The following is a 14,367-nucleotide window of genomic DNA, read 5'->3' as shown; positions in this document are numbered from 1 at the left end:
GTTTGTCACGTTTTAGAATAAGAATAAATAAAATAAAATGTTGTTATATTAAAACAAAATCAGAGACTGTTTAATTTATTCTATTAAATAATTCACATATACTAGTTTCAATTAATAAAACCATAAGTGGGACTCATACATTTGAGATAAGAAAGTTATAAAAGGCAACAAAGCTATTGTGGTCCTTCCATGTATACATTTGAAGTGAAAATTCTATGCAGACAAAGATATTATTGCAGCACCAGCTATATACGATGATACCCTGTAAATTGGACAGTGTCAGGGTCAACTCCCACTGTTGTTGGGGATTTATTGATTGTTGGATTCAATGGCCATGCCGTTCTTATTGGTCTAAAAAGAACAAGTGGTGAACTTGTGTGGAATAACCACTTTGGATCATCATCCTGCAACACTCATCACCATGTCTGCGATATTTTACAATGGGTCAGTCTAGCATTCTTTCCTTAGAAGCTTTACTAATATTTCTTTGTTCAAACTCTCACTTCTTCTATCCAATATCATGACAAGCTTGATTAAGGAGTGTTTGGTTCTCCACTTTTCTGGTCATTTACAATACTCTAATTCAAAATTCTTATTCAAGGATAATACACTTAAATTAACTGTTGGTACAAAATCTATACAATTTAACTCCTGCTTCGTGCTTAAACCAAATATACAAGCCTATTCCTTCCTTGAACAACCTATTACATATGATACTGCAATTAATCTCCATAACAATCATATAAGAACTCAAGATACAGTGAGAGATAGAAGCTGCTAAACACATTAAAATGATAGTAAGTGAATAAGGCTCAAGCGTAGCAGAATTAGTTCCTATCAAAGACATTAAAACACAGAAATTGCCACAACACGAATAGGACCATGAACAAGATAAGACCACAAGGTTCGACCAGTTGCAGAGCAAAGCACACTAAACAAGAGAGACACCCAACAAGCCCCAACTAGTTCCCCATACCTCAACTGGGAACAAAGATCTACTGCAGCTTCCAAACCAGAAACAACATCAGAGACGGAAAAAATAGAACCGACTAATACTCTTCACTCCCAACAAACATATATTGCAATTAATTGGCTAAGATAATGTTTTATTCAACCATAAGGAAAACAGCTAGAACAATGCATCTGAAGATACAATTTCTAATTTGGAGGAGATGGCACTAGACTGTGTAAAGCATGTGACTGCACTTGATGACACATTGGCAAAGTTTGAGGAAGAGAGGGCTTCCATTCTAGAACAACTCAAAGCATTAGAGGAAAAAATTATTTCATTGAGAGATAACGAGGAACTCCTTGATGAGATCAAATTGATTGAGCAATCATCAATGTATGGCGGTGACAAAGACTTGAATGAGAATGGATATTTTAATGGGTTTTCAGATGATAAACACTCTCCAATAAGTTCCTTGGCAAAGAAGCTACTTTCATATTTAGATGCAGCTGAAAATGAGACGGAGGAAGCTATTCAAAGAAAACATACTCTTCACTCCCAACAAACATATATTGCAATACGACCTCAAAGCACCCAGACCCAAGACACACAAAAACACCCAACATAGCCCGTACTAAGTCAACATCATACATCAAATATCAAATAACAAGACTAAATCTGAAACACACATCAGACAATAGAAATAACAATAACTTAGCAGAGATAGAGAGTTTTAATTGGTCACAATCCTCTTGGTCAAGAGAGATTTGCCGAAGAGCAGCATTTCCTTTATCAATGACCTACAAGGAACTTAGCATCAAAATCATTCGAGAACTTAACATCCTCTTAAATCAACCCCTTAAATCAAACAATGAAACAATTGGTAAACAGAACACAAAAAAGTGAGCTTGCATCACCACAACAAACACAATCCATGAAAATCACAGAGAAGAAAATAAAGTGTTAGGGAAACTACTGAAAATCAAGAACCTAGGGTTACAAAAATGTGAAACTCACTCGTCAAAGAAGAAGAAGAAGGAGTGGAGGAAGAAATCGAAACTCACTCGTCGCATGTTCATGTTTGTCGCATCCCAGGGTCACGGTCACGGTCACGATCGTCGCAAGTTCACAAAGAAATGTTCAAGCTCTCAAGCTGACATTCGAGTTTGCTCAATAGTTTTCAAATAAAATAATTTTATTATTTTTAATTTTAAAATCATAGCGTGGGTTAAACCTTCAAAACTTTAAGTAACATAGCGTGGACTTAACCTTCAAAGGCATAGCGTAGGCTTAACCCCCAAAAATTTAAAATTTTATTATTATTTATATTTCAGTATGACCGTCCAATGCAACCCTTTTTTTATTTTTATTTTTTTAAGTTTGCGTGGGTATAACCCACGTTTTCTCACATTTTATTTAAATTTTTTTAATAATGAAGACTTATTTGACGTTATTTAGTTTCAACATGGGACTGTCACTTTTTTTTTTTTGCAGCTAAATGAAATTTTTCTTGTAGTGACTTTATAAAAAACAATTTTTTTGACACGCTAATAGAAAAATAAAACATTCCTTAACAAAATAGAAATATAATATATGTTATAAGTTAGGGATTGTACATTTTTCTTTTTCTTTCCCAACATTATTTATTTATTTTTAAAGAAATCTACTCCATTTAATTATAAAAATTTAATAAATTTTTAAATAGAAAATGACTTTTTTTAAAAAAAAAAAGTTAAAACACGGGAAATTATGTCAAATTACAAATATGATAGTATCAAAAGGAGAAAATTTGTTGATCATTTGGTTGGTAACTATTGGGAAAGGCAAAGAGGTGGGTGGCATTGTCACACAAGTGCGTAATGACATACACAACCAAAAGTATCTATAATTAAAATTAATTACTTTCTTCTTCATTAGTTCTAATTCCGATGGATTATATACTTAAACATAAAGAGTTTACCTTCTCAACTCAATTTATTTTAATGAAATTGTCTAACAAATGAAACTACTACTATACTAATTATGCTGATAAATATGTTTTTGTAACGTATTTTGATATAAAATTGATTTTTATCTTTATTCTAAACTTTTCTAGATAATTATAATAAAGAAATTATTAAAATAAAATTATTACCAATGGTTCTTTTGTAAGTAACAAACAAATTTATAATGTGAGTATAATAACATTCACATTAACGACAAATTAATATAAAATATTTTAACATCTTAATCTATATTAAACCATTAGTCTGTCTCTTAAAAAAATTTAAAATAACATATTTCAATAGTTTTTTTTATTACAAATATATATATATATATATATATATATATATATTTCAAAATTTAGATTAAATCAATAACCAATCTAATTTAATATAAGGACTCTAAAGTCAAATCAAAATATACTTTAATATTAAATACTTAAAAAGTATTTTTTATTTATAGGGATTCTATTCTACTCAAACAAAACTGTCTACATAAAAATGCATATGTTTTATAAAAAAAAAATTATCATACTTGATCACTCCTTAGTTAAAAAGTTCAAATCTAACTCGTGTTTTACATTAATGAGATTTTTACAATCTTAATCAATAAAAAACATCTTAAATTTTTCTTTTAATATAGTTATTATAAAATTTAAATAAACTTATCGTAGGTAACGAATATGATCTAATAATAATATAAAATACTTTTGCACTATTGATTAACACATTCTATTTAAATTACACTGTAGACTCTACAACAGTTAATAATTTGCCATAAATTTTAAATTTAGATATTCTTCTTTTATCATAATGTTTTAAGGGTTTAACAAAAGAATTTGCTTTACATATATGTTATGAGTAATCTAATTATTATGTTTTAAAAACTCATTATCTTATTATAAATCATTTTTTGTGAATCTCAATAAGACATTGAACTCATAGTTTAAAGTACACTAAATTAAATAAGACCCTAAACTCAAATGTTAAAGTAGTGTAAGTGAGTTGTTACCTATCTTGAAGAGACATGAAAAAACTTTTTATTTTTCTAAGTATATTAAAGTTTATCCCTTTTGTTCTCTCCTTTTAAGATATTTACTTACTTTAAATTTGTGCTGTAGATTAAGATGTAACTATCACATTTATGCTATCTTTTAGACGTCTCACAATTCATCTTTAACCTTTTATATGTTTCTTGATTCATTATCTTTTTATGGTTAAAATTTTGAGCATCACTGTATTTCCAACTTCAATTTTTTTTAGATAACCATGTTATTGCTACGTGTATATTTGTTTTTGTCAATAACTAATTTTTACAAGGAAGTATAGTTATTATCAGCTATAAAATATTACTTTTTAGTCCTCAGTGATTAAATATTGATGAAGTGAGATTCCACTTCTAGTGATTACTAATATTGATTTGCTTATGCTTTTCCCATAAATGGTGATTAAGTTTCCATTGACGATATTGACAACTTCTATAATGATTAAAAACGTATTATATCCTATAGTTATGGTTAATTATCATTTAAATTATTTCTACTAAGTGGTTATAAAGTATTAACCATAATTTTCCAGTTGGTTGTTAAGTTTATTATTTATTTATTTTTGTGTAAATTGACCTTGTTAGTTACTCTCACATCCGGGGTTTCTATTTTTTTTTAAATATTATGATTTATTGATTTTCATTTAGTTATCAAATAAATTTTCTTTGTCATCATCATATTTAATTTTTCTTCTACGTCTTTAGGGAAAAATATACATTTGTAACAAGAAAACGAGTTGGATGCATGATATATTTTTTTTAATCGCCAAAAGTAATGAATAAATTGAAAATACTTAAATTATTTTAACTAATAAAAAAAATCTAATGATGAAGTTTTATATAAGCTAGTTAGCCCGACAATAGAATTGTACCTATGTAGCATAAACACGGACACAAACACGAATATGACACGGATACGTATAATTTCTAAAATGTAGGACACGAGAACACGAATCTATATATTATATAATTAAAAATTATATACATTGACAATAAAAATGTATGTGCACAAATATGTTTCAGTTTTTTTTTAGCAGAAAGATGTTTCTCATGGCTGGTTCAAAATGATTTGTTCCTTATTTTATAATCATAATACAAATTTATACAATAAGTTTAAGTTTTTAGAAAATTAATGTATTTTTCATTTTTAAAATTATGTTAGAATTGTCAAAAATTCAACAAATATTTTTTGAATTCGACACTTCACCAATACATGTCCTATGAGTATCGTAAGGATGTTGATGTCCGATACATGTGTTCGGACACACCATTTAAGAGACGTGTCCAAACCTCATAGATTATAAGGTCTAACCCCTACATAACGAACTTTATATATAACTATTATATTTCTCAATAAAAAGCAATGTTTACTAATTTTATAAGATTAAGTCAGTTACTAAACCTAAATTCTAATCAAAACCATTTTTGGTATTGCAAGCAAAAATGTAAACGAGGAAGAGAAAAGTTATGTTAGTAGATTAATATGATGAATGCAAATGACAATATTTTTTTTTTCATAGAAACACTAAATGTTCTATCTTTTATATGGATTTTTTAACTTTTAATTATATTTTTAAAAAATGCTTTCAATTATATCCTACCTAGTTCCGAAACTTTAAAATCCTTGTCTTTTTCATGTCTTGAACATCCACATTTTATCGTCTCTCTTCTTACATTATGTTTGGAAGTGCTTGTGAAGATCAATTAATAACAATTTATTTTAATGCTTTTTATCAGCAACGATTACATTGACAAATGGTTTTATTATAAAATCATACACTATTGCTTAGACAATATATAGACAACATAATTCAATGCAAGTGTTTTATATTTTGGTTACTTAGTCGCATTATTGGTGGAAACAACTGAGTTGTTCAGTGCGAGTGTGTTGGAAGGCATGAATTTTAGATTTGTTATAAAAAAAATGAAGTCAAATTAATAGCAAATAGTTTTATCAAGTTGCTTTTATTATCATAAAAAATGACTTAGAAAGATATATAAAAGTGTAGCTTGATTGATGTATTTTCTCTTTCACTTGTCTGAATTTTAGTCTTTTGTAAATTAATAATTTTATTATCTAAGAAATTAAAGTAACAAGCAAATATAAATTTTTATTAAAAACTCAATCAATAGTTGAGATTTAAATTAATCATACATTTATAAAGTTTATTATCAGTCTTGGCTTTTCCTTAAACCAGTTTAATATTGGAATGGTATAAACTTCTGAATGTATGTCTAATATGAATGCATTATTATGAAGATATATAAAACAATGCTTAATGTTAAATTAAACGTTGTGTTATTATGTTGTTAATAAATCATCAAGGTATTGTCACTCACACTCACTATATATTGAAGACTTAACAACACGCAGAGAGGCTTCTCTATCTCACACGCAGACCAACCTTAAACACAAACAAGTTGGAATCTCTCCGATGTGTTACTTTATATGCTCATGGCATCTGCAGGAACAAGGAGTTTAGTTATGGCAGAAAACAAAGACGAAACCTATTCTGAAACTTCTGAATGTTCATCAGCCTTAACCATGCCAATGGCTACCAAGTGCAGATACTTGTTTCATAGATTATGCGGTTCTACCAATTCATGGAACAAAAGCACCCCCCCAAAAGGTCGAAGAATTTTCCACAGGGATGTGGAAAAAGAAGAATTCCAGTATGCTAGTAGTCACTGTCTCTCATCCTACTACAGTGTCTTTGTGGTTCGACTAGCAATCATGGTCAGTTTTTTTCTCTCCTTCAATATTTGGTCTCTAGTTTTGCTAGTAACTCAATGGTTTATATGAAGAAACATATTATTCTTGTTTCTTACATGTGTTTGAAATTACATAAGTGAAGCCAAGAAACTGGTTGTGAAGAAAAAAAACTGTTAGATTAGACATCCTTGTTGCTGATAACTAAAAATTAAGACCAATTTTTATTTTTTGACTAACCAAACACAATTTTGTTTTCATGCAGGTCATGCTAGCCATCTTGATAGGGCTTCTCACTATACTGACATGGCATTTCACGAAGATTTATACAGCAAAATCGCTTAACAGTTTGGCATATGGTTTGCGTTATGAACTCCTGCAACGCCCAGTTTTGAGGATGTGGAATATTTTGAACTCTACTTCTGAAATTACTACAGCTCAGGTCAAGCTGTCTCAGTATGTGATCAGACGTCACAGCAACCCTGCGACTCAAGCAGAACAAGTTGAGGTTGACTCTAAGACACTTACGGTTTAATAAACATAAAGTCATATTGAATAGCTGAATCATGTATTACTATTTTTGATTTGATACGCATCAAGTTCTAGATATAAATTGGATATTGATAACAATGCTATATGCAAAATGAAGCTTTATAATAAAGTTTCAACCGATTTTTAAATTTCAGGAAAGTTTAGTTATGAGTAGCTGATTTTCTCGACCACAACTTTCACTCTAACATTTTGATTTGATAAAATTCAGCATCATAGGATTTATTAAGTTGATTCTTGTATCCCTTTTTCTTTCTGTGTTGTTGTAATCGATACTTTATTGACGCTTACCATATTAACCAATTATGTCTTGCTTATTTGTAATGTTGCAACTTTAGCAGCTGTATGAAGCGATGAGGGCAGTAACATGGGCTTTATTTGCTAGTCGGAAAGCTCTAAACTCTATAACTATCAACTATAAGAATGGATTTGTGCACGCATTCCACAGAGATCTGAAGGACAACAACACATTTTACATCTATTCTGATCTTTCAAATTACTCCATGGGAGCCAGCAACTCTAATGAGGTCAATTCCGTTTCAACACATCAAGCATGGGATGATAAAGCCCTTCGTGGAAACTATTCAGCAATCTGGTACCGTGAGCCACTTGACCCTGTGAGTGGTGAAAAGATAGGAAAAGCTATGAAAATTGCGCCTGAAGACTTGATCAACATAGCTGGCTTTTCCCAAGTACCTGATGGTGTAGCTTCTTGGCATGTTTCCGTAAGCAAGTTCACAGATTCACCACTGCTTTCAGCAGCATTGCCAGTTTGGGACTCTTCTAATAAGACCATTATGGCAGTTGTGGGGGTCACAACTGCACTTTATAGTGTAGGACAGTTAATGAGAGAGCTTGTTGAGTTGCACAGTGGTCATATGTACTTGACTTCCCAAGAGGGTTATTTACTGGCAACTTCCACAAGTGCACCTCTTCTGGCAAATTCAACCAAGCCTAAGCTTAAGATGGCCGTTGACTGTGAAGATGACATAATTCGACAGGGAGCTGAGTGGTTGCAGAGAACTTATGGGAACAATTTCCCTCCAAGTCACGAGGTGCATGTAGAAAATGTCAAGCTAGGCCAAAAGACATATTACATTGACTCGTTCTTCCTACATTTGAAGAGACTTCCTTTGGTAAGTTTGAAGATACTTCACCTTTTCCTTGCATTTTATCTTGCAAATAACATTACTTTTGATGAGAAGGTCAAACATTGTACGAAAACTTTCTGGCTCTATTTCATTTCCGTTTCGAGTAATTAACTGTCCTATTATACTTTCTGAATGTCTACGGAATGTGATTTGAACTTTGTACAGGTAGGTGTGATTATCATACCAAGAAAGTATATCATGGGACAGGTAGACGAAAGAGCCTTCAAAACGCTGGTTATTCTGATATCTGCATCATTATGTATTTTAGTCATTGGGTGTGTTTGCATTTTGATATTGACAAACGGAGTATCAAAGGAAATGAATCTAAGAGCAGAACTGATAAGTCAACTTGAAGCAAGAAGAAAAGCAGAGGCATCAAGCAATTATAAAAGTCAATTCCTTGCAAACATGAGGTTTGTTTTTCAAGTAAATTTTTGGAAACACATAAAAGAAGAGCTTTCTTTATCCAACTTATGATCAAGTTTAAGATTTAGAGAAAAAAAGGAACAATTTTATCCACCAATACCCACAAGGAATATGAGACAACTAAATTTATATATTTCATGTATTGCTAAAACTTATTGTGTTCTGAAACATGTTGATTGGATACTATAAACTAGATCTTTATTTTATGATACTGTACTGAAGCTATTCAAATGGCCAATCTTTTCATTTGGTTTACGAGTCTGAGATTATCTTTCCGTTGAGCATTCAAAAATGTGCTTCATGGTGTCTTTCTTTTGTGAATAACAGTCATGAACTGAGGACACCGATGGCAGCAGTAATTGGGTTGCTTGACATTCTCATATCTGATGACTGTCTCACAAATGAACAATATTCAACCGTTACTCAAATAAGAAAATGCTCAACTGCTCTGCTCCGTCTTCTTAACAACATCTTGGATCTGAGTAAGGTGAGACATTAGCCTAACATTTTGATCAACAATAATTAAAAACCAGCTCCCTTTACCAATGCACTTCAGCCAAAAGTTTCCTAATATTATAAATACTTTAGGTGGAATCTGGAAAACTGGTCCTAGAAGATGCAGAATTTGACTTAGGAAGGGAACTTGAAGGGCTTGTAGATATGTTTTCTGTCCAGTGCATTAACCACAATGTGGAGACTGTTTTAGACTTGTCTGGTATGATTATCATTTTGGTAGTACGAGAGATTTTAGTTTAGTGAAATGTAATTGCTAAGAAGTTCTTTTAACAAGGTTTTAAAGCATGTAGTCAATAACTATTATCCTGCAGATGATATGCCAAAGATCGTCCGGGGTGATTCTGCAAGGGTGGTTCAAATATTTGCAAATCTGATCAACAATTCAATCAAGTTTACTCCATGTAAGTCAACAATTTAATGTTCTAGTTTTGTTAAGATAGTGGTAATGAAAAAAAAAAATATATAAAAAGGTTTAGCAGCTTGAAATAAAAGGTCTCACAACTTTAAAATTGGTTATTGGAAATGATCTCCATGTTCACCCCCTAAAATTCTGTCTCAAACTTGGACATTGGTCAGTTCCATTGCTTTTCCTAAAGCACAAGGTTTGAAGGTGATAAAAAGCTTCTTCTTTTCAGGCGTGTTTCTCTTATGAGGAGTACTACATAATGACTGGACTACAGTAAGAGAGTTAGTTTTAGTTGTTTTGTAGTTAGCTCCTACATTATGTAAGTTGTCAATCATTTGTGGGTTATGTGAACCCTATTCATTTCCTTCTAGAATAAATTTTATTTAAATTTCTTCAACTAAGATTGAGCGAAGATCTTTTGATTTTATTCACTGAATAAGTATTAACTTTTTAAAAGAAATTACAACGCGAGGAAGCATCAAAGTTGGTGATCTTAAAGTTGTGACCACATTCATTAGCATGTCACCCTAAAATTCAGAAGAATTTTAAATGAGTCTATTGCTATGAACCAATAAAGCTGTGATAGAAGACTAATCCAAACTCTTTCAAATGTGTTGCAGCGGGTCATATTGTTCTGCGAGGATGGAGTGAAATCCCAAATTCTTCCGTTGGCAGTCCAAATTTTCCTCTTGACCAGAAGAAATTATGGAGTTTACAGAAGTGCAGAGAGAAACCAAATGCAAATCATTCAAAAAAGGCATCTATAAAAGACAACAAAGTGATACTTTGGTTTGAAGTTGAGGACACGGGCTGTGGTATGTCTACAAAATCTAAACAGAGCAGTCCCTTTTGTGTAATAATAAAATCAATTTAAGGATAAATCAGTGTGATTTTCTTTCTCTATGTGACATAGGTATTGACCCAAGCAAGTGGGATTCCGTGTTCGAAAGCTTTGAGCAAGCTGATCCATCTACTACTCGACTGTAAGGAATTCAAATTTTCAACAAGACAAGAATAAAAATTTACCTTTTATCTGGCAAATGATAAACGAGATTGTCATTAAACTTCAAAATTAATATGAAACTTTTATCCAAAGGTTTAAAAACCTTTTTGAATGCTGTGGCGTCAAGATTTATGGAGTTCTGAAACCTTTACTCATTTCAGGCATGGAGGCACTGGTCTTGGTCTTTGCATTGTCAGAAACTTGGTAAGTCTTACCTTATGTGTAAAGTTTCATGTTAGTAGTAAAGTACCCTTATCACTTCGTAAATCACAATGAACGAGTCCAATGAAAAGCAAAAGGAAAAATTGTGTCTGCACTGCACAAATATGTGAACCATCGGTTACATAAGGGAAGCATTAATGAGCTACCTGTATTAAAAGAACAGCAACAATAGCATTGTCATTTATTTAAGAAGAGTATAGATGTCAAGGTTTATCAATTCCCTTTGTATTTCTCGTTTTCTCTTCTAAAATAAATTGAGACTTGAATATAATTTCCTTATTATTGTGGGGTGGCAGGTTAACAAGATGGGTGGGCACATCAAGGTAGTAAAAAAGGAGGGCGCAGGAACACTGATGCGATTATGCTTGCTTCTCAGTGCGCCCATGGATATCACAGAACAACAGTGTGCAGTAGATTTGACAGACAGTGGCTTAGTGGTGAGTGGAATCACTCTTCTGGGCCAATAATTTGAAATAAAAAATATTATATACTTGTGTGCATGATTCTGTTATAGACTATGCATTAGTGAGACTCCATAAAAGGAAAAAAATTGCACAGTTGACAGCATTGCAAATGCTGTTGCAGTCCTTTAGTTGACTTTGCAAGTAAACAAAGCAAAAGCTGAATGACATCAGTCTTCTTGTAATGATGCATCCTCACTTATTGTTAAATAAAAGATATTTTTGTTAAATGCATTTTACTGAAACAAATGGATTTGTGTCATGTGAGCATTTTTAGTCAGAACCTATTCCAACAACAAGAGAAAATCACTGGAAGGCTTATAAACATGTTCCTAATAAGAAGTGCCAATGTAGGTACTGCTCGGCTTACATGGCAACATGGGTCGATTAATTACATCCAAGTGGCTTCAGAAAAACGGGGTGTGCACAATGGAAGCATCTGACTGGAATGGACTAACTCAAATTTTGAGGGAACTATTTCATGCTAGAAGTTCAGTGCATAATACTGACTTTGATGCACACTATTCAGCAAAAGAGGAATTGAAGTCTAAACTACTCAACATACGAGACATGAGGAACCCAGTATTTGTCATTGTTGTTGACATTGGATTACTTGACTTGAGCACAGATATATGGAAGGAACAACTTAACTTCCTTCATAGGTACTTTGGTAGAGCAAAGTTCCTATGGATGCTAAATCATGACACTTCCAATAACATAAAGATGGAGCTCCGTAGGAAAGGGCATATACTGATGGTCAACAAACCCCTTTACAAAGCAAAAATGATCCATATTTTGGAATCCGTCATAAAGGAGAGAAATTTTGAGCTACAAAAGAAAAACATGATTGTTCCAAGGACAGCAATGAAAGAGGGAGATTTACACGAATTTCTTGAGATTGATTCCACTCATTTTGATGCTGCTAGCTCTGATGATTCTGACCTATCTGACATAGCTGGTTCTAATCCTGTTAGTGCTAATGGAGATAAACCAGTTGAGAAGCTAGACAAATCTCATCCATCATCACCATACCATATGAATAACTGCCTAGATAGATTAACCAATGCAAATGAATGTTTGGAGGAAAATAATTTGAGGAAAGAAGAATCTTCTAGTCCCAGCTCCAATTATGCCACTGAAGACAACCAACCTAAATCACTGTCTACCAAAGAATCACCATCCATTTCAACAGGAGATCAGGATGAAGATTCTGAATGTAGGGAAACACATAGGGTCACCAGCTCAAGTAAAGCAGTAGATGGAAAGAAATCTCTTGAGGGCCTAAAGATTTTGCTTGCAGAAGATACACCGGTACTTCAAAGGGTTGCAACCATAATGCTTGAGAAAATGGGAGCAGATGTAGTTGCTGTAGGTGATGGACAACAGGCAGTAGAAGCTCTCAGTTGCATGTTCACTGCTGAAGATTGTAGAAGGGAATCACTCCAGAAGGAAAGAAACACAAGATCTCAAACAGAGATTTTGACTAGCCGTCCATATGACTTGATCCTAATGGATTGTCAGGTATGATCTAGAAAAAAAAAAATACTTTCAGTCATTTACACGTTTACATGACAATACAACATACATGACAACACAACATAAATGTAACGATAACATTTTTCTTGTTTTTTACAGCAAGTGAATATGAGCATTAATATTCTAATTATGTGGTTCTTTGTTGAAACAGATGCCAAAGATGGATGGCTACGAGGCAACCAAAGAAATCAGGAAATCAGAAGTGGGAACAAGCTTGCACATTCCCATTGTTGCTCTTACAGCACATGCAATGTCATGTGATGAGGCCAAATGCCTGGATGTGGGCATGGATGCTTATTTGACAAAGCCAATTGATTTCAAAATGATGGTGTCCACCATTCTTTCACTCACTAAAACAACATCTTGACCTCTCTCTCATAAGCTCCAAACTAACAAAGGGTTGGCTCAGACAGCCTAGAAATGTATAGAAGTTTACCTAATAAACATAAAAAAAATCATAGTTTGACATGTGTATCTACAAATGTAATCCAATTTTCCCTACTCTTTCACTCGTACGTAGTCAATATTGGTGTAGTAGGTACTGATCTATATGGTGTGTGCATAGAGGTCTGCACTGTGCGGAAGGAAAAACACTATGTTTACCCAATTATCAACTACTATTTACATATTTTCTGATTGAATAAACTAATACAGTATGGCAGAAGGTGTACGCGGCTCCTCTTCACAACAAATATCTAAGCAAGGGGTGCGGAATTTGGTGGCTAAAAAGTAAGAAAAACGGTGAAGTAGGCCAATTCCATGCCTTCTGAACTCTTTCTTCTTAGCCAAATGTTTCGGCTTTATAGATTTTCATCGACACAATTTGATTCGTTTCCAGTTTATAAATGCACCAAAATTCTAAACTTGCAGTAAAAGAAAAAAAAGTAGGATTTGGCGCATGCAGCAACATTCGCGTTATTAGCACGACGCTCTAACCAACTGACCTAATAGGCCAATTGAAATTTACAGAAAACAAATTTTTCATATTGGAATAAAAGAGGATTGATTTATTATACTTATTTAACTCTACTCGTTAATGTTTTATTTAACTTTTTTAAATCCGAGAGATATGGTTGGACTAAAGCAATTGTTAAATTGCTTTACCCTCTTTAACCTAGCGAGTTTCGTAGATGGGTCAATAGGAATGAAAAAAATGTTCATCATTGAAGTAACATTTAAAGACTTCTGGAGTTAAAAATTATATATATATATATATATATATATATATATATATATATATAACATAAGATGATGAAGAAGAAAATAAGCCCAAAGTTAAATTGTGAATCATTTTTTTAATTGTTTTTTTTCCTCGAGTAAGTAACCTAATACTACAGTCACCACAACTGATACTATACTTATACTATACTGATTCCTAAAAGTCCTTTAGAATGATTTTGCTTCTCATATG

At 32.4% G+C, this 14,367-nt stretch overlaps 1 protein-coding gene across 6 annotated transcripts; it reads left to right on the top strand.

Moving 5' to 3' along the window:
* The first annotated feature begins 6,222 nt into the window (after positions 1-6,222).
* LOC137810948 (histidine kinase 1) lies at positions 6,223-13,605 on the top strand. Of its 6 annotated transcripts, none has more exons than XR_016518518.1 (14): positions 6,323-6,713; positions 6,952-7,194; positions 7,574-8,371; positions 8,552-8,799; positions 9,140-9,299; positions 9,401-9,527; positions 9,640-9,729; positions 9,964-10,007; positions 10,355-10,549; positions 10,648-10,717; positions 10,899-10,941; positions 11,256-11,396; positions 11,775-12,941; positions 13,108-13,605. XR_016518518.1 is itself a non-coding variant. In XM_068612463.2 (13 exons), exons 1-13 carry the CDS (start codon positions 6,426-6,428, stop codon positions 13,321-13,323), a joined length of 3,783 nt encoding a protein of 1,260 aa, XP_068468564.1. In that variant the 5' UTR covers positions 6,223-6,425; the 3' UTR covers positions 13,324-13,605. The 6 variants fall into 6 exon arrangements, 2 of the variants coding, with proteins under 2 accessions (XP_068468564.1, XP_068468563.1); XR_016518517.1 differs by having other exon boundaries at positions 9,964-10,053; positions 13,108-13,471; XR_016518519.1 differs by having other exon boundaries at positions 6,324-6,713; positions 7,577-8,371; positions 9,964-10,053; positions 13,108-13,471.
* The last annotated feature ends 762 nt before the right edge of the window (positions 13,606-14,367 follow it).

This window comes from Phaseolus vulgaris, chromosome 2 (genome assembly GCF_051622355.1).
Source record: "Phaseolus vulgaris cultivar YP4 chromosome 2, ASM5162235v1, whole genome shotgun sequence".
NCBI classification, from domain to species: domain Eukaryota; kingdom Viridiplantae; phylum Streptophyta; class Magnoliopsida; order Fabales; family Fabaceae; genus Phaseolus; species Phaseolus vulgaris.
Note: the sequence above shows the minus strand (reverse complement) of the source record. Positions and strands in the feature narration are given on the sequence as shown.

Excerpts from the sequence above, each read along its gene's own strand:
- LOC137810948 (XM_068612462.2), top strand. The coding sequence starts at position 6,426 with ATGCTCATGGCATCTGCAGGAACAAGGAGTTTAGTTATGGCAGAAAAC. Across the intron at positions 9,300-9,400 it reads ACATCTTGGATCTGAGTAAG|GTGGAATCTGGAAAACTGGT; the intron begins GTGAGACATTAG and ends TAAATACTTTAG. Across the intron at positions 9,730-10,354 it reads TTCAATCAAGTTTACTCCAT|CGGGTCATATTGTTCTGCGA; the intron begins GTAAGTCAACAA and ends AATGTGTTGCAG.